This window comes from Gopherus flavomarginatus, chromosome 4 (genome assembly GCF_025201925.1).
Source record: "Gopherus flavomarginatus isolate rGopFla2 chromosome 4, rGopFla2.mat.asm, whole genome shotgun sequence".
Lineage (NCBI taxonomy): Eukaryota > Metazoa > Chordata > Testudines > Testudinidae > Gopherus > Gopherus flavomarginatus.
This window is the reverse complement of record NC_066620.1, coordinates 153,270,154-153,298,104: the sequence shown is the minus strand read 5'-3', so window position 1 is coordinate 153,298,104 and position 27,951 is coordinate 153,270,154. Positions and strand designations below refer to the sequence as shown.

The following is a 27,951-nucleotide window of genomic DNA, read 5'->3' as shown; positions in this document are numbered from 1 at the left end:
GTGAAGTCCGTTTGTATAGAAGTTTGGTTATTAATGAGAGTCTCCAGGTTGGAGAGCTCTTTTTTGATGTTTTCCTGTTTGCTGTATAGGATGCTGATCAGGTGGTTCCTCAGTTTTTTTGATAGAGTATGACATAATCTCTCACTGTGGTCTGTGTAGTATGTAGATAGCAGTGGATTTTTTACCTTTAGTCCATTTGGTATGATGTCCATCCGTTTGCATTTGGAAAGGAAGATGATATCTGTCTGTATTTGTGCAAGTTTCTTCATGAGGTTGATGGATTTCCATTCCATACGGCTAAATGCAGTGCCTTGCATGGTGTCAAGTATCAGAGGGTAGCCGTGTTAGTCTGGATCTGTAAAAGCAGCAAAGAATCCTGTGGCACCTTATAGACTAACAGACGTTTTGGAGCATGAGCTTTCGTGGGTGAATACCCACTTCCTCAGATGCATGTAATGGAAATATCCAGGGGCAGGTATATATATGTGTGCTAGCAAGCAAGCTAGAGATAACGAGGTCAGTTCAATCAGGGAGGATGAGGCCCTGTTCTAGCAGTTGAGGTGTGAAAACCAAGAGAGGAGAAACTGGTTCTGTAATTGGCAAGCCATTCACAGTCTTTGTTCAATCCTGAGCTGATGGTTGACCATGTCTCTTAGAAGAGACATGGTCAACCTTAGCCATAGGGGTGATCTAGATTCTAAGTGACCTTAAAAAGGTCTGCAAAATATGGAAAAGCATATAATTACGTCTGACCCTGACAGGCTTTCCCCTCATTCAGATGTGTCACTTCTTCACTGAAATTAAAAGAAACGCTACCATCTTGAAGTCACCATTAATCAGTTTCATAAAAAGTGACTCATCTCTGTAGTTATGCACCAGGCACACACACACTCAAGCCTGAATGTGTGTTCACTAGCAGGCTCTGAAGTACCTGCAAGGTATTTATTTTTTTCCTGTCACCTTCAATCTTAGGAAAATCTATACCTTTGATGAAGGGCACAGTTAATGTATAGCATGTATTCACAGATTCTAAGACCAGAAGGGACCACTGTGATCATCTTCTAATCTGCCCTGCATAACACAGGCCATAGTCATTCCCTGAATTAATTCCCATTTGGGCTAACCTTTTATCTTTTAGATAAAACATTCAATCTTGATTTAGAAGTTGCTAGTGATTGAGAGTCCACAGCAGCTCTTGGTAAATGGTTCAAATAGCTAATTACCATCACCGATAAACATATGTCTTATTTCCAGTCTGAATTTGTCTTCCAGCTTCATCTTCTAGCCATTGGATCTTGTTACACCTTTGTCTGCTAAACTGAAGAACCCATCATAAAATATTTCTTCCCCATGTACTTACAGACTGATCAAGTTATCCTTTAACCTTATCTTTGTTAAGATTGAGCTCCTTGTATCCATCACTATACTTACAGGTTTCAGAGTAGCAGCTGTGTTAGTCTGTATCCGTAAAAAGAACAGGAGTACTTCTGGCACCTTAGAGACTAAAATTTATTTGAGCATAAGCTTTCACAGAAGCACAAGACCTCCTGGTGCCAGAAGAACCCTTAGCTCCTAAGGTAGCATCCCTTGTAGCTGGGGCACTAATTTGAAATTGACTTCAGAAAAGCAGCAGACTGCTTTCAAGGCAGGACTTCAGTCAGAAACATCCTCATGGAGTTCTCCATAAAAAATAATTTCAGTCAGGCATCACAGGCTTTTTGCACAAGAAAAATATCTACAAATTGAACATTTATGACCTTCCCTTAGACAAGAGAGGCATTTAGTATGTTCATCATTTAAAGGCATAGCTGCCTCACAGGCAGGGTACATTTTAAAACCTGAAGACCTAACTTAAGCCAACAGACCACCACCCCGGTGCCAATGTGAGACTTCAAAACAAAAAGTCCCATATTTGTGAATGAAACTAACTACTAAACCCATTCTGAGAAAGCTACAGGGAAGCAGTTAGATAGCACACACCATCTCACTGCCATGAGTGGTAAGGAAACAAGTGGAGTCTGGGGCTTCTTTTCCCCTTATGCCCTCCTTGGAAGTGGGAGGACGGGGGCACAGGCAGAGACCCAACAGATGCTGCTGAACAAAAGAATCCAAGCTCATGCACATGGGGGACACACACCTACAGTGATGATATTGTAGATAAAATACTAGAAGAACTACATTAGGAATCGATTTTGATTACTGTATGAGACTGAAGCTAACAAATTTGACCTTAAACTGCCTATAAATGCAATAACGTTAAGACTGTTTGTCAAACATCCCCCTCAAAAGAAGGATACACTAGTGACAACCCTAATTGCTGCAGTAACACTATTGCAAAATGAACTGTTACTGTACAATACTGCAGTACTATTTTTTAATTGAAGGATGGAGGAGTAAAGGATCCAATTAACAGGAAGAGCTACTTTAAAATTTAAAAACCTTTCGAGACAGTGTCCCTTTTAAGATGTATCTAATGGTTCTTCAAGAGAAAGCAAGCATATCAATTTGCAAAAGGAAAGCCAGCATCCTTAGCCAACATGTCAAGTGTTGCTGGTATCATATGATCAATTTAAACACCGTTAATTTTTCACCTTGAAAAGAAGCAAGAATATTAAACTACTAATGTTCACTATCTTTTACCAAATGGAAAGAACAGTACTTGCCAGCTAATTACTTACAATACATTTTACTGTACCTGGAAGAAGTAGCAACCCAACTTGGAGAGCTTGCAGAATTGTTTTTAATACTGGGAATGGACTGTGGAACCGACTTTTTCAGTGCTGATGATCCCTCACGTAATTTCATCTCTTTATTAGAATGCGGGGCTTTTATACTCTGAACATACATTTTGTCTTTCATCTGAAACACAAAAGAACTCTACTGAAACAGGTTTTTTTCCCTATTTAGAAAAGAGTGATGTTAGAAGTGACATAAGTTGTAAATATTAAAGTATACATGAAGAGGATCTACTGGAAATATCAGAAGCAGCAGATGCATTTTAATTAATCTCAGCTCAATCTGCATTATTTATATTATTTTTAATTGACAACATCCATCAAAAAACATGATCTCAGAACTATGTTCAAATACATTACAGATAAACTAAACTAGTGTAATACTACTCCTAGAGATTTGTTACAGGCCTAAAATAATAATTTTGATACCTGAGACTAACATGCACACAGAATTGCATTAGTCTAAATTCTTGTCAACTTCATTTCTCTTTATAAATCAATCATCTCTTTAATTACCCTCTTAAAATTACCCTCTCCTGTAATCTTTTTACCAAATACATCAGGCTAAGAAAATTAGCTTTATTTTGCGAAGTCAGCGGTTCCTTTATACTTTGAGATAAAAATGAGGTAGGAATTTTAAACAATATAAAACTAAGACATCAGAGAGTTAAGATTTGCAAACAACAAAAAGGGTATAATGAAACATGGTGTTTAAAAACTCCTGATACTATACACAAACAAAATATCAGCACTATCTATTAAAACCGCAGAGGATTTTTGTTTATTTTAACAAACAAGCACTTTAAAACTATTTTAGGATGAGAATGTGACTAAATTGTCTTTATAAAAGGCACACACAAAAAAATCAAGGTTTGCATTTGTCATAACCTATTCCCAGATTTGGACCTTAGCATCCAAAATATGGGGATTAGCATGAAAACCTCCAAGCTAAGTTACCAGCTTGGACCTGGTAAAGCTGCCACCACCCAAAAAATTAGAGTGTTTTGGGGCACTCTGGTCCCCCCAAAAACCTTCCCCGGGGACCCCAAGACCCAAATTCCTTGAGTCTCACAACAAAGGGGAATAAACCATTTCCCTTCCCACCTACAGGTGTTCCCTTCCTATTTCCAGTCCTGGAAACAGAAGTACTTCCCTCTTCACCCAGAGGGAATGTAAAGTCAGGCTAGTAAATCTAACACACACAGATTTCCCCCTGACTTCTTCTTCCCACCAATTCCCTGGTGAGCACAGACTCAATTCCCTGGAGTTCCCCACTAAAGAAAAACTCCAACAGGTCTTAAAAGAAAGCTTTATGTAAAAAGAAAAAAAAATACATAAAAATGGTCTCTCTGTATTAAGGTGACAAATACAGGGTCAATTGCTTAAAAGAAATATGAATAAACAGCCTTATTCAAAAAGAATACAATTCAAAACACTCCAGCAACTACACACATGTAAATACAAAAGAAAACAATATAAACCTTACTGTCTTACTATATTTGTACTTACAACTTGGAAACAGAAGATTAGAAAGCAAGAGACAGAAATCCTCTCATAGCTGAGAGAGAGACAGGCACAAGACCAGAACAAAGGACTCACACACAAACTTCCCTCCACCCAGATTTGAAAAAGTCTTGTTTCCTGATTGGTCCTCTGGTCAGGTGTTTCAGGTTACTCCTTTCCAGGTGAAAGAGACATTAACCCTTAGCTATTTGTATATGACAGCATTTTTTTTAAAAATACACACAGAATGGTAAGATAATTATGATGATAATAATAAAGTAGATTTTTAGGAACCAAAATACCTCAGTCTTATCTGTTTGAAATCCTGTTGTGAAGTCGGGGGACTGTAAGTCTCTGGGACTACTCACTCCTGCATAACTACCTTCGGAATCAGATGTCAGCAATTCTGGAAGTGACTCCACAGAGTTAACTTTATCCAATTTTATTAAACCTAAAATGTATTGGATAAGAATATAACATAGAACTATATCATGAAAAGCAGGATTGTTATACAATGGTTATATAAGAAAACATACAGAGCTGGAAGGCTGCATCATATTTTGAACATTATACAATTATAAAACTATAAATAACTATAAATATAGAACTAAAAAGGGTAGCTCATTATATAATCCTATACAGTTGCAGGTAACCATCAACTTTCAAGCATCACTGTGCAGAATAAAATAGCTTCCCCATCTCTTCCTTTCTCTAATCTGATTCACACAAACTATTTGCTTGAAAAAGGAATAAACGTATTTACTTTTTCTATTTCTCACCAACTTGACAATGAAAAGTAGGCTAATCAGTTTCCAGTCATTTTCTTTCAGGGTCTCAAGCAGTGTTTCAATGTTTGGGCTGCCAATGTTACAGAGGAATATTTAAATTACTGGGGGGGGGGGGGGGAACACATGGGAAAATGTCCTTTCGTCTTAGTTTTATAAAAGGCTTGTTTTCCTAAAAATTAAGTTTGGGGCCAAAGTTAAGGATCCCTTCAAAAAGAGAAGAAAAAATAGTATCACTTAATTCTATAATTCATTAAACAAACATTATAATCCATACTGGATACTTACAAAAAAAGTTGTGTGTTAAGTAAGAAATTCTTCTAAAGATGAACAGATAGCAGAAGTATAGTATTTCATATTAAAGTTCATGCTAGACTTTGTGATGCCTGAAAGAAAAGTTTATTTGCCACTAACCTGCAGAGGGTGGACTCTGAATAATATCTGAAAGATTATATCCTCCAGAGCTGTCCGATCGTCTTCGTGGCTTCTTTTTAGCCCTTGTTTTTGCCTTTTTGAGAAGAGCTTCCCTGTGCAAAACATTTTTATATTTGAGGTGTCTTAAGAAATAACAAAGTAAATATTTTTGAATCACTCAGATAATATGAAAGCTTATTTATAGACTGGGTTGTTAGCTGCAGTTATGATTATATATAGTGCATCCAGTGTTTGTGCATGAGCATGACAAGTCAAAATAAACTACTGGTGAGGTAGATGTATCAAGATTAATATTTAGCATTTCTTCGCATACAATCTTGACACTTACACGTTCATTAAACCAGATATGGACTTTTGAACTAGCATGTGGATTTAGCACTCCTTATATGTAAGATGTGAGTAAATGGAGATGGTGAAAGAATAATTGTAAGAAAAGGCACTTGACTACAGTCAAAAAGATGCCCATGGGTGGGTCACAGCAATGGAGATTGAACCTCAGATCCATAGTTGACTGATTTAAATCAATCAGTAGAAAGCCTCAATTTAAATAAGTAATATTAGTCAATGTTTCCATTTGTTCTTCAGTTATTTTCTAAAGAAAGGTCCTTTCTCATTGGTTGATAACACCTTTAAAACATGTTTATTTACAACTAAATAGAGCCTTTACACTAGATTTGGTACATCCTTTTGCTACGTAGGATGGTATAATGTAACTATATACATTTATTTAAGTAATTATATAGCTTAATATTTTCAGATTCTTATTAACTGTACATTTTAGTAGGTTAGAAAATGGTGAATGATGTTGCTTATTTACTAGATAACTAAGTTTTTGCTCATGATTTGTGTAAAGCGGCATTCTAATAGAAACTGGAATTTAAACAAATTATTTTTATTAAACAAAACCACCATAAATGTTTTGGATACATAAACTTCTCTCATCAAAACATGTTTCACATTTACAACTAAATAATCTACTATACAGAGATTAACTGTAGTCAGTTAGTTAAACTGATTATTTCAGGTCAGCCTGGGGAAAATTTCAAATGTATTTAAGAGAATGGAGTGTAGGTTTCTACTCATCTATGGCTATGTCTTCACTACCCACTGTATCGGCGGGTAGCAATCGATTGCTCGGGGATCGATATATCACGTCTCATCTAGACGTGATATATCGATCCCCGAACGCACTTATATCGTTTCCAGAACTCCATCAACCCGAATGGAGTTGGAGTCAACATGGGGAGCTGCGGACATCGATCCCGTGCTGTGAGGACGGTAATTCGATCTCAGATACTTCAACTTCAGCTACATTATTCACGTAGCTGAAGTTGCATATCTAAGATCGATTTTTCCCCGTAGTGTAGACCAACCCTATGTCTCATTTCCAAGAGACTGTCTCCTAACGTTACTTAGGGTGACCCCTACTGTACCATAATTATAAAGCTTGACCTCACAAGTTAGACATTTTCCCCGATTCTCTCTTTGTACAGAAAAGCAGCCTTTATACTCAAAGTTTTCGACAGAAACTCATTGGTTTAGCATATTTATTTTTTTATGTAAAATGTTTTGAGAGATTACAATAAATTTGGAACTTAACATTTTGTATTTAACTCACATTTCATTTTAAAACAGAGTCTTTTTTAAAAGAAACATCATAATTTAAACAGTTAAAAAAATCTGATTTTAAAAAATTCAATTTTTTTTTAAGCAAGCACTGATTTTTATCTACCCTGCTCAACTTTCTAGATCTAAAACTGTGTGTCTTGATTGCCTAAGCTAAAACATCTAAGTCTGTGAGCTTAAAGCCATTAGTAGATTCAAACCTCTCTGTGGCCCAATCACTAGTGAGAGACAGAGAGCCACACTGAGTAAGCATATGCAACCTACGCAGATATTCAGGGTAGCATTGAACAAGATCTGTGCGATCTACTGAAATGGTACAATAATGAGTTCACTGAACCAAATGGTAACCTTTGGTGTCTTAATAAGACCACTCTTAACTCTGTTAAACAGTAGTATGACTGCTAAGTAGGGTGTTGCTCTACAGTACAAACGTGGACTCCAAAATAACATTATTACACTGGTAGCATAGCTTGTGAACAGTCATGTAGACAGGATGCTTATCACTAGTCAAACTGGAAAAAGTGGGGGGAAAAAAATCCGAACACCTTTTATTTACTGCACCAAAAATTAAAGCTTTAATTTTTTATGGGTCATGTAACTTTTTAAGAGAGTTACATGACCCATAACTGATTACAATATTCCTATTTCATAGAACTTCTTGCCCTTTTAAAGTACATTATTATAATTGTTATCTGTAAAGGTCCAAGAATAAAATAAAGTGAAGAACACAATAAAACAGTTACACTGGACTCCTGATAAGGCTTAGGTACTTTGAGAGACTTTAAGACAAAAAGTCAAGCCTCCCAAAAAGAGCCAAAACTTTTTGCACTATTGCAATAATTATCAAATGTAATATACCCTTGTGGTTACACTGCATTATACAGTTTTAATCTTAGCCAATCATTCCTTTTCCTATATTTCCTATTTTATCCAGGCTCCTACACAGTGACATGTAAAACAGAATTTTAAAGTCAACTTTATATATTCATATTTTTAGTCTTCTTCATTTCTCCTGAAACATCCACTAGGTGGACGAATAAAGGTCTAATTAAACCATTTTTGAAGACTTAAGTGGAAGATAATCAGGAACACGACTACTGATTAACTGCGTAATATGAATCTTAAAAGCAATAACCCAATTCTGATGCGTCAAAACTTGGAAGTTTTGTTACGTTCCTCTTCTGTGCTAAATGTGGTATGCTGCAGCATTATTTGCATAAGTGGTGCTTACTTCTTCCATAAGTATTTTCCAAAGAGAAAAACTTTAGAATATTCAAACAGGTGTTTAATAAATTATTTGAACACAGGTTTGCCAAGGTTCTAGATCAGCTTTTTAAAATTATATATACATAATGCTGCCAGTAAAAAAATAAAATAAAAATTGTTTCCTACAGCTTGGTTCATGGGACTCTATGAAGTACTGCAGGATTCCGTGGGTCTTCCAAACATCCGATACTTTGTGAATAACTGTATGCAAGTCCTCAAAGTATTAGTTGATACCATTGTGTATGCTAATATTACCAGTGCTTCTGTGGAGTACTGCAAGCAGCAAGAGGAAATCTAGAAAAAGTTATCTCAGGCCTGGTCTACACTACGCGTTTAAACTGATTTTAGCAGCGTTAAACCGATTTAACGCTGTACCCGTCCACACTGCAAGGCCCTTTATATCGATATAAAGGGCTCTTTAAATTGGTTTCTGTACTCCTCCCCGACGAGAGGAGTAGCGCTAAAATCGGTATTACCATATCGGATTAGGGTTAGTGTGGCCGCAAATCAACGGTATTGGCCTCCGGGCGGTATCCCACGGTGCACCACTGTGACCACAGCAATCTCTGCTAGGATGCAGTGGCCAGGTAAAACAGGAAAAGCCCCGCGAAATTTTGATTTTCATTTCCTGTTTGCCCAGCATGCAGCTCTGATCAGCACGGGTGGCAATGCAGTCCCAAATCCAAAAAGAGCTCCAGCATGGACCGTACGGGAGATACTGAATCTGATTGCTGTATGGAGAGGCAAATCTGTTCTATCAAAGCTCCGTTACAGAAGACGAAATGCCAAAGTGTTTGAAAAAAAAAAAATCTACAGGCTACACAGTGCTGCGTGACAAGCGTAACGGGAAGCCAGAGACTCAAATGGACGCTCATGGAGGGAGGGAGGGGATACTGAGGACTCCAGCTATCCCACAGTCCCCAGCAGTCTCCGAAAAGTATTTGCATTCTTGGCTGAGCTCCCAATGCCTGTAGGTTCAAACACATTGTCCGGCGTGGTTCAGGGAATAGCTCGTCAATTTACACACACACACCCCCCCCCCCCCCCGGTGAAAGAAAAGGGAAAGAAATCGTTTCTTGACTTCTTTCAGTGTCACCCTATGTCTACTGAATGCTGCTGGTAGACGTGATGCTGCAGCAATGAAGAGCAGTATCTGCTCCTCTCCCCTCCCTGGTGACAGACGGTACAATATGACTGATATCCGTCGTCACCATCAGCCCGTGAGTGCTCCTGGCTTGCCTCAGGTGAGGTCGGCCGGGGACGCCTGGGTAAAATTAGGAATGACTCCCGGTCATTGCCAGTAGATGGTACAGAACGGCTGGTAACTGTCTTCATCATGGCAACTGGGGGCTGAGCTTCAATCAGCCCCCTCCCTTTCATGTGAAAAGAAAAGATTCTGTACTGCCTGGACTATCACAGCAGTGGGATGCTGGGCTCCTCTCCCCCACACTGCTTAATGTCCTGCCTGGACTATCATAGCACCAGGAGGCTGCCTCCCTCTCATTTTATGTTACTAAAAACTGAGTTTCTTATTCCTGCATTCTTTATTACTTCATGACACAAATGGGGGGGACACTGCCACGGTAGCCCAGGAAGGTTGGGGGAGAAGGGAAGCAATGGGTGGGGTTGTTGCAGGGGCACCCCCCGTGAATGGCATGTAGCTCAGCATTTCTGCGGGATCTGACACAGAGCAGCTGTACTCTCTGATACACTGCTTCTCTCGTACATTTGCCCCATATTCTAGGCAGGACTGATTCTATTTTTAGACACCATAAAGGAGGGATTGACTCGGGGAGTCATTCCCAGTTTTGCTTTTGCGCCCCCGGCAGATCTCAGCCAGGAGCACCCATGATAGCAGCAGACAGCACACAAGGACAGATAACCGTCATCTCATTGCCAAATTACACTGGCAGCAGACAGTACAGAACGACTGGCAACCATCTCTGCTATCATGCAAAAGCAAATGAATGCTGCTGTGTAGCGCTGGAGTATCGCCTCTGTCCACGGCATCCAATACACATACGGTGACTGTAAAAACAAAAAAGCTGAATGGACTCCATGGTTGCAGTACTATGGCATCTGCCAGGGCAATCCAGGGAAAAAGGGCGCGAAATGATTGTCTGCCGTTGCTTTCCCGGAGGAAGGAATGACTGACGACATTTACCCAGAACCACCCGCGACAATTATTTTTGCCCCATCAACCACTGGGCTCTCAACCCAGAATTTTGAGGGGCGGGGGAGACTGCGGGAACTATGGGATAGCTATGAAATAGCTACCCACAGTGCAACGCTCCGGAAATCGACGTTAGCCTCGGACCATGGACACACATCGCCGAATTAATGTGCTTAGTGTGGCTGCGTGCACTTGACTTTATACAATCTGTTTTATAAAACTGGTTTATGTAAAATTGGAATAATCCCGTAGTGTAGACGTACCCTAAGACTGGAGGAAGATATGCAAGTGATGTTATCCATACACACGCTTCGGTCAAAGATCATATGCAGAGAAGAGTACAAAGACGGGAGAGACAAAGGAGGAAAAATGGTTTTGTGATTAAAAAATAGTACTAAGAGCCAAGAACTGTTCTATTCCTAGTTTCCTTTGCATACAAGGAACTATAGCTGACCAAGACAAATTCTCCCACAGAAATGCATCAAAAATTTTTGATAGTTTTTAATCAGCTCCACAAATCACTTAATCGTGACTGAGTTTCCAGATACTGAAAATGGGGAACGTGCATATTTATCTCAAAGTTGTGGCATTTAAACTCATTTCTGTTTGTAAGTGGTTTGAAACCCTCTGACAGAAGGTGCCATAGAAATGCTTATTATTATTGAACTATTCTTGAATTCTCAGTTCTTACACTTATCATAAAATGTCACTACTATTCTTCTCCACTGATATACTCTGCTGGAAAATATGTAAATAGTGTTGTGCAATAGGAGGTAGTGTTGCCTAGTGGATAGTGCACCAGACTTTCCGGAGACATTAATTTTGTTCCAAGCTCTATTAATAACCTACTAGGTGACCTTGATCAAGTCACTTCACCTCTGTTCCTCAGTTTTCACATTTTTTGTAAAATTTAGTAATGATGCTAACCTCCTTTGTAAAAGCACTTCAAATCAACTGCTGAACAGTGTTTTTGGTTTTTTTTTTTTTTTTTTTTTATTCACACATTCTGTTCAGTCAGCCTCAAGTCACTTCTTCTCATGATTCTTGTTTGCTGCTTGCAAAAATACAGGAGTTAACTGAAGCACATACAAGCGACATAATCATTGAATATTAGGGTTGGAAGAGACCTCAGAAAGTCATCTAGTCCAATTCCCTGTTCAAAGCAGGACCAACACCAACTAAATCATTCCAGCCAGGGCTTTGTCAAGACAGGCCTTAAAAAACAATAAGGATGGAGATTCCACCACTCCTTAGGTAACCCATTCCATTCATCACCCTCCTAATGAAACAGTGTTTCCTAATATCCAGCCTAATATCCTCCCCCCACTGCAACTTGAGACCATTGCTTCTTGTTCATCATCTGCCACCACTGAGAACAGCCAAGCTCTATCCTCTTTGGAACTCCCCTTCAAGTAGCTGACGGCTGCTATCAAATTCCCCCTCACTCTTCTTTTCTGCAAACTAAATAACCCCAGTTCCCTCAACTGCTCCTCGTAAGTCATGTGCCCCAGTCCCCTAATCATTTTTGCTGCCCTCAGCTGGACTCTCTCCAATTTGTCCACATCCCTTCTGTAGTGGAGGGACCAAAACTCCAGGTGTGGCCTCACCAGTGCCAAAGATACGGGAATAATCACTTCCCTTGATCTGCTGGTAATGCTCCTATTAATACAGCCGAATATGCCGTTGGCCTTCTTAGCAACCAGGACACACTGCTGACTCATAGCCAGCTTCTCTTCCACTGTAATCCGCAGGTCCTTTGCTGTTTAGCCAGTCAGTCCCCAGCCTGTAGCGGTGCATGGGATTCTTCCTTCCTAAGTGCAGGACTCTGCACTTGTCCTTGTTGAACCTCATCAGATTTCTTTTGGCCCAATCCTCCATTTGTCTGGGTCACTCTGGACCCTATCCCGACCCTCCAGCATATCTACCTCTCTCCCCATTTTAGTGTCATCTGCAAACTTGCTGAGGGTGCAATTAATCCCATCATCCAAATTATTAATAAAGATGTCGAACAAAACCGGCTCCAGAACTGACCCCTAGGACACTCTGCTTGATACCGGCTACCAACTAGACATCGAGCCGTTGATCACTACCGGTTGAGCCCAACAATCTAGCCAGCTTTCTATCCACCTTTAGTCCATTCATCCAATCTATACTATTGTAACTTGCTGGCACGAATACTGTGGGAAACCATATCAAAAGCTTTGCTAAAGTCAAGATATATCACATCTACTGCTTTGCCCATATCCACAGAGCCAGTTATCTCATCATGGAAGGCAATCAGGTTGATCAGGCATGACTTGTCCTTGGTGAATCCATGTTGACTGTTCCTGATCATCTTCCTCTCTTCCAAGTGCTTCAAAATGGATTCCTTGAGGACCTGCTCCATGATTTTGTTGGGTTCTGAAGTGAGGCTGACCAGTCTGTAGTTCCCCAGGTTCTCTTTCTTCCCTTTTTTAAATATGGGCACTATATTTGCCTTTTTCCAATCATTCGGGACTCCCCCGATTGCCACAAATTTTCAAAGATAATGGCCAATGGCGCTGCAATCACATCAGCCAACTCCCTCAGCACCCTCAGATGCATTAGATCTGGAACCAAGGAACTGTGCATGTCCAGCTTTTCTAAATAGTTCTCAACCTGTTCCCTTGCCACTAAGGGCTGCTGACCTTGTCCACATAACTCAGTCGGTAGAGCATCGGGCTCTTAATCTGAGGGTCCAGGCACTCAGTTTCCCTGGCTGGGATGATTTAGTTGGGGACTGGTCCTGCTTTGAGCCGGGGATTGGACCAGATGACCTCCTGAGGTCCCTTCCAACCCTGATATTCTATGATACTATGCTGCCCAGTGCAGCAGTCTGGGAGCTGACCTTGTCTCTGAAGACCGAGGCAAAAAAAGATTGAGTACTTCAGCTTTTTTCACATCATCTGTCACTAGGTTGCCTCCCCCATTCAGTAAGGGTCCCACACGTTCCCTGACCACCTTCTTGTTGCTAACATACCTGTAGAGACCCTTCTTGTTACCCTTCACATCCCTTGCTAGCTGCAACTCCAACTGTGCCGTGGCCTTCCTGATTACATCCCTGTGACTTGAGCAATATTTTTATACTCCTCCCTAGTCATCTGTCCAAGTTTCCACTTCTTGTAAGCTTCCTTTCTGTGCTTAAGCTCACTGAAGATTTCTCTGTTAAACCAAGCTTGTCGCCTGCCATATCTGCTACTCTTTCTGCACATTGGGATGGTCTGTTCCTGCACCCTCAATAAGGATTCTTTAAAATACAACCAGCTCTCCTGGACTCCTTGCCCCCTCATAATAGCCTCCCAGGGGATCCTGCCCATCAGTTCCCTAAGGGAGTCTAAGTCTGCTTTTCTGAAGTTCAGGGTCGATATTTTGCTACTCTCCTTCTTCCTTTCCTTCCTCAACCATTTCATGGTCACTGCTACCTAGATCGCCACCCACTTCTACTTCCCTCACCAATTCTTCCCTGTTTGTGAGCAATAGGTCAAGAGAAGCATGGCCCTTAGTCGGTTCCTCCAGCACTTGTACCAAGCAGTTGTCTCCAACACTCTACAAAAACTTCCTGGATTGTCTGTGTGTTGCTGTATTGCTCTCCTAGCAGATGTCAGGGTGATTGAAGTCCCCAGTTAGAACCAGGGCCTGTGATCTGGAAACTTCAGTTAGTTGTCTGAAGAAAGCCTCGTCTACCTCATCCTTCTGATCCTGTGGTCTATAGGACACGCCCACCACAACATCATCCTTGTTGCTCACGCCTCTAAACTTAACCCAAAGACTCTCAACAGGCTTTTCTCCAGTTTCAAACTAGACCTCTGAGCAATTATACCGCTATCTTACATACAATGCAACTCCTCCACTTTTTCCTCCCATACCTGTCCTTCCCGAACAGTTTACAGCCATCCATGACAGTGCTCCAGTCATGTGAACTGCCCCACCAAGTTTCTGTTATTCCAGTCACATCATAGTTCCTTGATTGTGCCCAACTCCTTTGTAGTGGCCGCACAGAACTCCATACATCTAGGTGCACTCTGTGCATACACCTGACTTTACCTACTACAATTCTACTAATAGTGCCACCAGTCAGAATGAGTGGGAGGAGAAAAGGAACTAGCAGGAGTCTACCACATTTCACTGCAAAGAGAGCTCTGAAAAACCTAAGGTCAGTCTGGTCAGACATCAAAGGGAAAATGCTTATTTACATTTTAGATGGAAAAAAAGAATTTTTTTTTAAAGCTTGTAGTATGAGGCTCATTTGCAGATAAAATTTCTCTTAAATTGAGCTTTAATACAGTACAGCAGATGTAGACTTCTCCAGCCCTCAACTATCATTAATTTTGGTTTCTTAAACAGTGTTTCTAAATGCAGATTTTCCATAGAATATTAATTAGTTGTCCTCTCCTCTCTCTTTGGTGATCTTATTCATTCCCATGGCTTCTGCTACCACTTGAACATGGATTACTGCCAAATGCATCCTCTTCTACCCATGATCTCTCATGCTCCATCTAGTCACAGATCTGTGCCTGCCTCTGACACCTCTTCCTGGACTCGGCAAGTCTAAAACTGAGTTTATCATGTCTCCTTCAAAGCCTTCTGCTCTTGAACCCTTTTTGTTAATTACACCACTATACATCTTGCTACACAATCTCACAACTAGGAATCATTTTCAAATCTTCTCCAATCTCAAGACCCAGATTCACTGGATCTTGCCACTTCTTCCTCTAGTCTCTAAAATTTGTTAATTCCCCTCTTACTCCCTATTTCTCATGCTTTGATTACTTTAACACTCTCCTCTCAAGCCATCTACACTCTCATCTTTCTATTCCAACTACAGTCCATACAAAACACTGCCACCCCACTCCTTTTGACATCATTGCTCTTCCTCCTTGAATCACTTCATTGGATTATCCCCACTGCATTTAAAGTTTATGCTTATCTTTAGTTTCAAGCAGCTCCATAACTCAGCTGCTGCCTACATAACTACCCTCATCTCCACTCAGCCTAAACATCATTCTGAACTGCTCCTTTTGCCACCCTTGCTCAACCCATTTTAACTGAGAAAGATGGAAGGAGAGTACTTCATTACTGAAAAGACTTTGAAAACCGATTCTGGAACCTGCATTTCTTCCACATTTCTTCTATTTTTGTATTTTAACTCTATCCAGTGCTCTTAGACTCATAGGTCAGAAGGGACCAATATGATCATCTAGTCTGACCTCCTGCACAAGGCAGGCCACAGAACCCTACCCATCCACTTTTATAACAACCCCGGACTGAGTTATTGAAATTCTCAAAATTGGTTTGAAGACCTCAAGCTGCAGAGAATCCACCAGCAAGCGACCCATGCCCCACGCTGCAGGGGAAGGCGAAAAACCTCCAGGGCCCCTGCCAATCCGCCCTGGAGGAAAATTCCTTCCCGACCCCAAATATGGCGATCAGCTAAACCCTGAGCATGTGGGCAAGACTCACCAGCCAGCACCCAAGAAGGAATTCTCTGCAGTAACTCAGTTCCCATCCCATCCAACATCTCCCCGCAGACCACTGAGCAGACTTATCTGGTGATAATCCAAGATCAATTGCCCAAATTAAACTATACTATCATAACATCCCCTCAATATACTTATCAAGCTTAGTCTTAAAGCCAGAAAAGTCTTTTGCCCCCACTACTTCCCTCGGAAGGCTGTTCCAGAACTTCACTCCCCTAATGGTTAGAAACCTTCGTCTAATTTCAAGTCTAAACTTCCTTATATCCAGTTTGTACCCATTCGTCCTCGTGCCTACATTAGTACTAAACTTAAATAATTCCTCTCCCTCCCTAACGTTAACCCCCCTGATATATTTATATAGAGCAAGCATATCCCCCCGCAGCCTTCTTTTGGCCAGGCTAAACAAGCCAAGCTCTTTGAGTCTCCTTTCATAAGGCAAGTTTTCCATTCCTCGGATCAGCCTAGTAGCCCGTCTCTGGACCTGTTCCAGTTTCAATTCATCCTTCTTGAACATGGGACACCAGAACTGCACACAATATTCCAGATGGGGTCTCACCAGCGCCTTATATAACGGTACTAACACCTCCTTATCCTTGCTGGAAATACCTCGCCTGAAGCATCCTAAAATCGCATTTGCTTTTTTAACAGCCGTATCGCATTGGTGGCTCATAGTCATCCTGCTATCAACCAATACCCCAACGTCCTTCTCCTCCTCTGTCGCTTCCAACTGATGCGTCCCCAACGTATATCTAAAATTCTTATTATTAATCCCTAAGTGCATGACCTTGCACTTTTCACTATTGTATTTCATCCTATTACTATTACTCCAGTTTACAAGGTGGTCCAGATCTTCCTGAATAGTATCCCTGTCCTTCTCCGTGTTAGCAATACCCCCCAGCTTTGTGTCATCCGCAAACTTTATTAGCACATTCCCGCTCTTTGTGCCAAGGTCAGTAATAAAAAGGTTAAATAAGATCGGTCCCAAAACCGATCCTTGAGGGACTCCACTAGTGACCTCCTTCCAGCTTGACAGTTCACCCTTCAATACGACCCGCTGGAGTCTCCCCTTTAACCAGTTCCTTATCCACCTTACAACTTTCATATTCATTCCCATCTTTTCCAATTTAACTAACAGTTCCCCATGTGGAACCGTGTTAAACTTCTTACTGAAATCGAGGTAAATTATATCTACCGCATTTCCTTTATCTAAGTAATCCGTCACCTTCTCAAAGAAGAAGATCAGATTGGTTTGGGACGATCTACCTTTAGTAAATCCATGTTGCAATTCGTCCCAATTACCATTGACCTCTATGTCCTTAACTACTTTCTCCCTTAAAATTTTTTCTAAGACCTTACATACTACAGACGTCAAGCTAACAGGCCTATAATTACTCGGATCACTTTTATTCCCTTTCTTAAAAATAGGAACTACGTCAGCAATCCTCCAGTCGTACGGCACAACCCCCGAGTTTATCGATTGCTTAAAAATTCTCGCTAACGGGCTCGCAATTTCATGCGCCAGTTCCCTTAATATCCTCGGATGGAGATTGTCCAGGCCCTCCGATTTTGTCCCATTAAGCTGTTCAAGTTTGGCCTCTACCTCAGTTGCGGTAATATCCACCTCCATATCCACGTTCCCGTTTATCATCCCTTCATCATCGCTAAACTCCTCACTAGTCTTATTAAAAACTGAGGCAAAGTACTTATTTAGATATTGGGCCATGCCTAGGTTATCCTTAACCTCCATTCCATCCTCAGTGTATAGTGGCCCCACTTCTTCTTTCTTTGTTTTCTTCTTATTTATGTGGCTGTAGAACCTTTTACTATTGGTTTTGATTCCCTTTGCAAGGTCCAGTTCAATGCGGCTTTTAGCCTTCCTCACTTTATCCCTACATGTTCTGACCTCACCAAGGTAGCTTCCCTTGCTAATCCCGCCTTTCTTCCACTCCCTGTAAGAGTTCTGCTTTTTTCTAATCCCCTCTCTGAGTTGCTTGCTCATCCAGCTTGGCCTACAACTCCTGCCCATGGTTTTTTTCCCCTTTCTTGGGATGCAGGCTTCCGACAATTTCCGCAGCTGCGACTTAAAGTAATTCCAGGCCTCCTCCGCATTTAAATCCACAAGTTCCTCCGTCCAATCCACTTCCCTAACTAATTTCCTTAACTCTTTAAAATTAGCCCTCGAGAAGTCGAAAACCCTAATCCCAGATCTACATTTGTTTATCCTTCCATCTAGTTTGAACTGAATCAGCTCATGATCACTCGAACCAAGGTTGTCCCCTACCACCATTTCTTCTACGAGGACCTCACTGCTCACCAAAACCAAATCTAAAATGGCATCCCTTCTCATAGGTACTTCAACTACTTGATGAAGAAATCCATCCGCTATCATATCCAGAAAAATCTGACCCCTATTATTCTTGCAAGCACTCGTCCTCCAGTCTATATCCGGGAAGTTGAAGTCTCCCATAATCACACATTTCCCCTTTGTGTTTACTTCATTAAAGACATTAAAGAGGTCTCTATCCATATCCAAATCAGATCCCGGTGGTCTACAGCACACCCCAAGCACTATCTCAGGGGAAGCTCTAGTTGCTTTTTTACCCAGTGTGATTTTTGCCCAGACAGACTCTGTCTTATCCATTCCATCGCTTCTTATTTCATTACAGTTAATCTCATCATTGATGTACAAAGCTACTCCACCACCTTTGCCTTTCTTCCTGTCTTTTCTAAACAGCACATAGCCTTCAATACCTGTACTCCAGTCATGAGTACTATTCCACTAGGTTTCTGTTATCCCTATAATATCCGGTTTCACTTCCTGCACCAGTAGCTCCAGTTCCTCCATCTTGTTACCTAGGCTCCTCGCATTAGTGTACAGACATTTTAATTTTTGGCGTTTGGCATCAGTGACATTCTTTCCCCCGTCGTGCACAGACCATCTACCACCAGCATCACCCGTTACTCTGGTTTCTACTCCACTATTCCTTCTCCGATCAATTCTTTGGTCCGCAAGGGTATCCCCTCTCACTTTGTTTACTTCCCTCTCCAGGTTATATTCCGGCGTGGAGATCTCCTGAACATCTCTCAACCATCTCCCCCAACTTCCTAGTTTAAAGCTCTCTTGATGAGGTCGGCGAGCCTCCATCCTAGAATTCTATTTCCCTCCTTACTTAGATGAAGTCCATCCTGAGCGAACAGTTGTCTATCCGTAAACGCTTCCCAATGACCGTACATCCCAAAGCCCTCCTTATAACACCAATGCCTGAGCCGTCTGTTGATCGCCATAATCTTGTCACTCCTTCGTCGCCCTGCTCTAGGAACTGGCAGAATCCCACTGAAGATCACCTGAGCCTCGATTTCTTTGAGCGTCTTCCCCAGTCTGGCATAGTCCTCTTGACTTTTAGCTGTGAAAAGAGCTAACTGGTATCCAACAAAAAAAGATACTGCTATGTGTAGTTCACTTGTTAAGAGTGATGAATACCAAGAACTAGAGGCCAACTATTTCAACAATCAAAGAAAGAAAACATAAGACTCACTGAGATGTTAGTTCTGTATTCGTTTCTTCTTTCAAAAAGACAAAGTTTTCTCTGTCATCAGGCTCCAAAGGACTGATGTCAGGTCCATCTTGATATGGAGTAATCACTCTCCTGACCATAGCTGGAATCTGCGATATCAAAAGTTAATGTTACACTGCTCCTCTTAAGCTGTGTACTAGAAAGCATACTATTTCTTGCAGAAGTACAAGATCAGTGATTCTCAAACTTCTGTTTTTCACGGACCACTTGAAAATTGCAAAGGGTCTCGGCGGACCACTTAATGATCTTTCCAAATGTTGTTTGTACCATTAGCTAGCTAACTATTGTAATGCAGTTTGGATAAAAGCACTACATAAAAACAAAAACAAAAAAAACTTAATAATAATTAACTTTTTTTGTTCTAGAAATAACAGCACACAACTCATATTTTAATATCAGTAGTCTTACCTTTCTAATGTGATGGATGTGCCCTCTCTCCCCTACTGCAGCAGCCCTCAAGCTGGGGTTGGGAAGGATGGAGGTCTCTCCCACGCCACAGCAGCCACAGAGCTGAGGCTGGGGAGGAGGGCCATCTCTCTCCAGCAGCCACAGACCTGGAACTAGGGAAAGTCGCCTCTATCTCTGGCCACCATAGCCCCACACGTCCCAAATTCCCCTCACTCCCTCTTCTCACCCCACTGCCCCCTCCCATCTATCATCTATTCCCCCCCAAGGCTGCTAGGTCACCGTACATATGCATCTTCCCCAGGGTCCAGGCACCTAATTAGTGGAGCCACGCCTGTGCGGCTCCACTAATTAGGGGGGTAACCCGCCATTCTCTTGTGTGCAGCCACCCAGGTGCACACCTTAGAGGGAACTATCCGCAGACCACTGGTGGTCCACGGACCCCAGTTTGAGAACCTCTGTACCAGATTATAATCACTTGAATACATAATTTTAGAATCCAGGTAATATTACCATTATGCACTACAGCCTACAAGCCCAAGGAAATTTATAATTTAAAAACAAACAAAAAAAAAACCACACACACAAACACTCGCAGATCCACACACCACACATTCTCGAATTCTTTTCAAGAAAACAGAGGTTCAGAACTCACTTAATTTAAACTGACTAGAATACTTCATAGAAGAATGGCACAGATTTATGCACACATCACAATCTCTTACCATTAAAGTATGAAAGAAGAAAAATAGTTTATACTGTATGCTGACTCTGCCTTGCTTACTAGCAAAGTTTCACTCATTTCTTTTATTTCACTTAATATTAATTCTTCTTACACTGCCCTACTAATATTAGAACAGGAAAGCAGAATTTGATGCTCTTTGAAGCTACCAATTCTGCTAAAAAATGGAAGTGTTACCTCTTCCCCACACACCACAAATTCTTCCTCTGCATAGAATTACCTGACACTTGTTTGTTCACTAAAGCCAATTTAGAACATACGTTTTGTGGTGCCATTAATACCATTAAATGCATATGACTGATAGTATTAATGGAACTCAGAATTACGCATGTTGCGGTGGCAATAAATGTGTAACTATCAGAAAATTTCAGAAGTAAAGAAGAATTCAGAAAATACAGATTAAATTTATTTCTAGATTAACATCCCACCACCCACCCGTTGAGCATTTGGCATATATTTATCAGCTTAACTCAATGTTTATTTTAAAAGTAGTCACTTTTCACTGAACTAGGCATAGCTTACCATTTTTCTGTAAGACACAGAAAGGTCCTTTAAAACTTCATCACTTAAGACGTCCAGAGTCCTAAATTAAGATACATAGTTATAGCCTTGGTCTCATTTACCATTTGATTCAAACTGAAGGACATTTGTTCAACAGGATTCATATAATCACAGTTCAGGGTACACATATGTAGAGGTGATAGCATTAGATATTATGGTGATGGGCACTAACATCCTACTTTAGCTGTATCATCAAATGTTAAAGTACTTTCTCATCTACCTTTTGCCTACTTGTTTGGCTCCTTTGCGATATATTCTAACAATCCAAGGCATTAAATAGCTTCTAGTAAACAAGTTTTTGTTTTTTTTAAATCAATTTGCTACACAATGAGCTTGTTTGGGATATGGTGCAGATTAACCCTTTAAGTAAAATTATTGTTGCAGGTAATAAAAATTGAGGTCTTTGCTTTAATCTCATTAACTTGCTTGTAACATATCATAAACCTACTATGTGTGAATAAAGCAATTATTTTAAAGAGAAATTGTTTACACTGAAACTGCAACAACTATCATGTATGTAAAAAATACCAACATGATGCTCATGACTAGAGCTGAGTAAACTGGGTTTTTAGTTGGACCAGCAAATTATAGACTCAGAGATTCATAGACTTTAAGGTCAGAAGGGACCATTATGATCATCTAGTCTGATCTCCTGCACAATGCAGGCCACAGAATCTCACCCACCCACTCCTGCAACAAATGCCTAACCTACGTCGGAGTTACTGAAGTCCTCTAATTGTGGTTTGAACACCTCAAGCTGCAGAAAATCCTCCAGCAAGTGACCCGTGCCCCATGCTGCAGAGGAAGGTGAAAAACCTCCAGGGCCTCTGCCAATCTGCCCTGGAGGAAAATTCCTTCCTGACCCCAAATATGGCGATTAGTTAAACCCTGAGCATGTGGGCAAGACTCACCAGCCAGCACCCAGGAAAGAATTCTCTGTAGTAACTCAGATCCCACCCCATCTAACATCCCATCACAGACCACTGGGCGTACTTACCTGCTGATAATCAAAGATCAATTGTCAAATTAATTGCCAAAATTAGGCTCTCATCATACCATCCCCTCCATAAACTTATCAAGCTTAGTCTTAAAGCCAGATATGTCTTTTGCCCCCACTATTCCCCTTGGAAGGCTGTTCCAGAACTTCACTCCTCTAATGCTTAGAAACCTTCGTCTAATTTCAAGTCTAAACTTCCTAGTGTCCAGTTTAAACTGAAAAGAATCACCGAAAATAGTCTGTTCCAAAAATGTTTGGCATATGTCAGCGAATTGGAAAAGTTTGTTTTGGTCCAGCTTCAAGAAACTAGGCGTTCCTCCAACCCTCTCCTCCCCTCACCCCTTTAATACGTAGCCCAAAGCTCAGGGAATTCGCGTGGGATGTGGGCAACTCAGGTTTGAATCCCTACTCTGAAATAGGGACTTGAACTCACATCTCTCCCTGCCAGGTGCTAGGCTATTTCAGAGTACGTTACTCTCGATCTCTGCTCTTGAAGCTGTTCCACTTTGTATAAATACTCAAATATTAATTGAGCCAAATAGAGGGACAAAGTGAGAACGATTCAATAGCCTGGTGATTAAGGCATTCCACTGGGAGGTAGGAGGTGTGGATTCAAATCTTCCCTGCTTGATTCAGAGGAGGGATTCAAGTCCCTACTCCAGAGCAGGGATTCAAACCTGCGTTTTCCAAATCCCTGGCAAGTGCCCTAGCTCCTCGGCTAAAGTTAGAGAGCGCAATGGAAAGACAAACAGTTTCCTGAAGCTGATCTTGGGGGAAAAAAAAAACCTTTTTATATCCAAAAATCTCAGGCAAAAACAGTGATAAATTTAGGGTTGTTCAGCAAATAAACTATTTGTCTCAAAAATTTCGCCTAGCCCTACTTATAACCATTTTGAAATGTCTTCCAGAACTACCTTGCAGGTCTCCATTCTTAGGCCTGATTCAAAGCCCACATCAATGGAAAGGCTCCTATTGACTTATCTCAATGGGCTTTGGAACAGGCTCTTTTTGCCTCAGGATTACAGAAGTAACGTTTTATTATGGGTTGGAGTACAGGTGAAACAGGTACATAACTTGCAAGATAGGGAACAGTAGTTTCAGCACAAGTGAATACCAGTGCAGCTGAGGATTTTTGGTTATATTCTCAACTATGACTCATGTAACATTTCCTGATAATTCTTCTAAAAGTTCCACACTTTTACAGTATTGCATACTGTAACACCTACATCCACTCTTACCTCGCTTCAAGCAAGGCTGCCATATTTAGTCCTATGAACTGCAAGCAGGATAGTTTTAACTGTTCAGCGCTGTATGTTGCTGAAAACTCCAGCAGCTCGGCAGCATTCTTTAAAGTAACTGGAAGAAGAAACATCACAGACTTAACTAGACAACATACTGCAATTTTGTTTTGTAATCACTTATTACTTCAAGATATACAGTACGAATGGGGGAAAATCAGGTTATGAAAAAGAATAAAAATAAAACCTTTTGCTGGTTCATTAGACAGAAGCACAAATGCTTAAGTGGCCCTGACTCCACCCAAGGCAACACTTATGTAGCATGAATTTGACTGATGCTTTACGGAAATAGAAAAGATAGTCCCAGCTATGAAAAGCCTACAATCTAAACACAGATCAGTTTTGGAAATGGAGCTAACAGACAAAGGGAGTGAGAAACATAGGTTAAAACAGTAACATGAATAAATTTATATTGTTAACAAAGCTTAAACTCCAATATTTTCCCATAAAAAAGTGAGGACAAGGAGTTTGAATTTGATGAGGTAAGAGACACAGAAGTAAAGATACTTGAAGTGAAGTGACATGATTGAAGTTTCACACCAAGAAGATAATTTTAGCTCTAGAATGTTGAGCAGTCTGAAGCGGGTGTGGCTACAGATGTCCAGGCAAGAGAGAACAGTGACATGAACTGGAGATTCACTCCTTCCTTTCCATAGCCACAGTCAGAGTTAAGAAGAGTCATACTGCAACTCACAAGAAAAGCTCAACCCTTACCTTCTAAACAACTGGGTTTATTTTAACAAAACAAAAAAAATGAAGCCACTTCATTAAGAAACATAGTAAAACACTCACGTTTTTCAGTAATCGCTACTTCACACATTTCTTTCAATCGAGATACAAGGAGTTGGTCTGCTACCACCAGAACATTACAAATAAATTCCACATTTTGAGAGTCTGGAAAATAAAGAAAAATTGCATGAGAAAGATGACTGGGTAAGTAGAAAAATGCTTCAGAAAAGTTCCAACAAAGGCCAGTTTGCTCCACTGTTATTTGTGGGCATCAAGGCAGACGTAGTTTGTGAAGTGGGATTTAAAATAGGACAAGGTGGTAGTGGCTTTGCAAATCTTGTAGAGAAAGTTTTTCTTATGTATAAGGGGCAACACAGAAGAAAACACGGAGGTGCATGTGGGAAAAGCAGCAGATCATGGTGTCTTCAGCAAAACAAAGGTGGGGGGGGGACAACACGTGATAAAACCACAACTAACTCCCAAAGTATAAAATGATATCATATTGTTAGGGGTTTACCACATAATACATATGATTCAAAAGGCAATACAGTATCTTTTTAGTAAAAAATGTCATCTAATTGTGGTACTTACTGTACCACTTCCCCTCACATCACAAGAATGTCTCTAATTTGAAAGTGCATAATATCCAAACTTTCTGCTTCCTTCAGGTGTCTTTTCCTTGTTTTTTAAAATGAAAATAGCAGAATTATTTGAAAGAGATCAAGCTGAAATTTATTGCTTTTAAAAACTCGTTGTCAATTGTTCATGCACCCAATGCTACAATTTCCAGAAACAAATATATTGGCAGCACCTTTTATTGCGGGAGCTTCATCTGTATAGATGTAATCCAGGATCACCTGCAGTATGTCAGAATGGATTGGCATTTCCAGAGCTGCACAACAGGATGCCTAAAGGAAAAAGGGATAAGAAGAGTACAATTTCAAAAACTGCCCATTTAAAAATCAAAGGTGATTACAAGGAATTACAAGGAAAACTCTGGTTCCTCTAAAACAAGTAGATCTCTCAAAAATCTCAACTCCTGCAGTACTGGATAGGTTTGAAGCATGGGACCCTATTCAGTTATCAGTACCGACGCTATATGCTGCTTTGGCAAGTCTGTTCTGACCAAAGTAGTCAGTGCTCATGAGGATGACTTGGGGGATGCTGAGACCATATTGGAAACATGGCATCTTCGGGTACCAAGGCCATCTTAGTGGTCAACTTAGATGTAGACATATAGGAGTTGTGAGTATAGTTCTCTTAGTGGTGGAACGCTTCCATGATGCAGTGTCCTGCTTGTGTGGCACCGAAGGTCTCAATACAAAGCATGCTTGTTGTCTTTTTTTCTGTGCTGAGCCCGCAGTCCCAGGCACAGGATTGGTACTAAGAATGTCTGGAGCCTCAGCCATACCCAGGGTGCGACATAAGGTCCCACAGTGGTCTCCATAGGGACTGAGGTCTTTTTGAGATGGACTCTTTCTGGGGAAAATGACTCCATTTTCTATGGGTTTTCTTCATGAATTTACCTTGGGTAAACACAGGTGAATGTGCTGAAATTGACAGGGCACAGTGTTCATTCAGTTACTGATGTTTCGGTTGGGGGGAAGAAGGGAGGCGAGGGGTGTCTCCTGGCCTGGACCTGAGGCCAGTTGCAAGGAACATTCCATCGTTAAGAGCCTCGGTTTTAGCTCCCCATTTTTAATTGCTCTCTCCTTAAAAAAGTAGAGCAGATGGAGCACTTTTGCAGGATATGAGACTCTCCCAAGTAGTGGATAAAATGGGAGTGCAGGTCACTGACTGGGAAGGACTCCCAGCAAGAGATGCACTGCTTGAAATGAGCCTAGCATACCCTGGGCAATGGCATCTAGCAGGGGAAGGCACCCCTTGCCCAAAGAGGAAAGGGATAAAGACAAAATCCTCCTAAATCCCAATATACAAAAGTAAATAAAATAACTAAAGAAAAACAATAAAATAAAGAAGGGAAACTAGGCTAAGAGACTTTGAAAGTAAGGCACACTAATCCTCCATCTCAGGCCAAGGGAGGTGAGAAGGAACTCAGGGAGGTTTGCTCACATAGTCATATGTAATCTCAGAGTAGGGCACAATGAAGTGCAGCCCAAACAGGCACTACTATCAAAAAATCTCTGATTAAAGGCAGATGGGGTGTGAGCACACCTGAAGTGGAGCACTCACAGGGACACTATTTGAAGACTAATATTATCTACATGCCATTTATTAAGACCTACCGCACAAAGGAAGTTTAATACACCTCCAAGGATACCAGAAGCTCAAACTCACTGAGGTGGTTTTATAATACTACAGATTAGTTGCAGTAGAAATTTCTAAGATAGCAATATATTTACTAACTCAAAGTATGCTTTTACATAAAATTACCATGGCTCATAATATTTATGATTTTTTTTTTATTGAATACAGTTTCTGAATGGTTCAAAATTAGTGTTTCTGCTAAAATTTCCCATTTTCTTACGATTTTTACACAAACTGTATTTTAATTTACATTCCAGGTAATGGCAAAATCTCATTTGAGAGAGAGAAGAAAATCTTCATTTACTTACATTAATGAAAAACAACTAATGCAGCACACACATTTTCAAATGAAAACCTTACCTCAATCCAAGAGCTGCTTAACATCCTATGAAAGTAGTCTGCAAAGAAAAAAAAAAGCTCATTCTGAGACATCATAAGAGAGGCAAGTTACTGTGAACAAAAGAATCTACAGATATTACATACATACCAAGTCTTGCACAGAGTACACATTTGTGACAAGGGAATTCCTTTCCATCTATAGATTTCATGGTCACATCACAGAGGTATGAACTACAAGACATTCAGAACAGTTATAATCCTGAAATTATTAACAAACATAAGACCTATAAACAGTTCATTTCTCTTTTGTGCTTGAAACCAGCTTTGACAGGATTAGGCTTCTTGTCCTCTCAAAGATGGGAGGGAAAGTACAAATATTTAACTAGAAACACAATACACCTACCTTTATGATGGTAAACATAACAAACAAGACTTCTTAGCAGTCTTAAAAGGATTTAAAAAAAAAATTCAATAAAAAGCCAAGCTAGTCAAAAGCCAAGCTAACTAGTGAAGAGGATTTCCTCCCAAATCAATTCTATCGTCCAATTATTGCTTCTCAAGATTGTGGTCTGAAGGCGGCAGCAGCCGAGCTTCCTGCAGAGGCAGGAGGTGGGTATGATCTCCCCTGTGCTGCCAGGAGCAGCCCAGCAAGGGGCTCCTAGCTGCCAGTCCTCACCAGGTTGGGGAGGGACAGACTTCCTCTTCCCCTAAATAGCCCCTCTCAAGAGGAGGCCAGACCCATCTCCAGGGACCTCTCCCTGCTGCAGGAAGCTTTGGGCTGGGCAGGAGCTTTGGAACTTTCTAAAAGGACCTAGCTGCTAGTCCCGGTCAGGCTGGGGAGGGACAGGACTTCCTCTTCCTATGCACAGCTGCTCTTGAGTACCTCTCCCAGCTGCAGAAAGCTCTGCACTCCCCCGCCATATGCACTCATTTCCTTCCCCCATCACTCTGCAACTGCAGGTGGAGGAGTTACTTTAGGGGGTGAGGGCTCCCTTCCCCTCCAGATGCAATGATTAGCT

The 27,951-nt window shown here is 41.0% G+C and overlaps 1 protein-coding gene across 2 annotated transcripts in view; it reads right to left on the bottom strand.

Annotated features, from left to right (window-relative positions):
- The window catches only part of IBTK (inhibitor of Bruton tyrosine kinase), a 109,122-nt gene that overhangs the window by 42,954 nt on the left and 38,217 nt on the right, over window positions 1–27,951 (bottom strand). For both annotated transcript variants that reach the window (XR_007773972.1, XM_050950088.1), the window contains exons 14-23: window positions 27,081–27,163; window positions 26,954–26,991; window positions 25,137–25,233; window positions 24,389–24,490; window positions 23,537–23,654; window positions 21,263–21,323; window positions 19,555–19,682; window positions 5,438–5,550; window positions 4,541–4,689; window positions 2,696–2,859 (exon numbers count right to left, since the gene is read on the bottom strand). Coding sequence is in view for 1 of the 2 variants with exons in the window: in XM_050950088.1 (XP_050806045.1) it covers window positions 2,696–2,859; window positions 4,541–4,689; window positions 5,438–5,550; window positions 19,555–19,682; window positions 21,263–21,323; window positions 23,537–23,654; window positions 24,389–24,490; window positions 25,137–25,233; window positions 26,954–26,991; window positions 27,081–27,163 (1,053 nt within the window). In the remaining variant the exon portion in view is untranslated. The remainder of the gene's footprint in view (window positions 1–2,695; window positions 2,860–4,540; window positions 4,690–5,437; window positions 5,551–19,554; window positions 19,683–21,262; window positions 21,324–23,536; window positions 23,655–24,388; window positions 24,491–25,136; window positions 25,234–26,953; window positions 26,992–27,080; window positions 27,164–27,951) is intronic.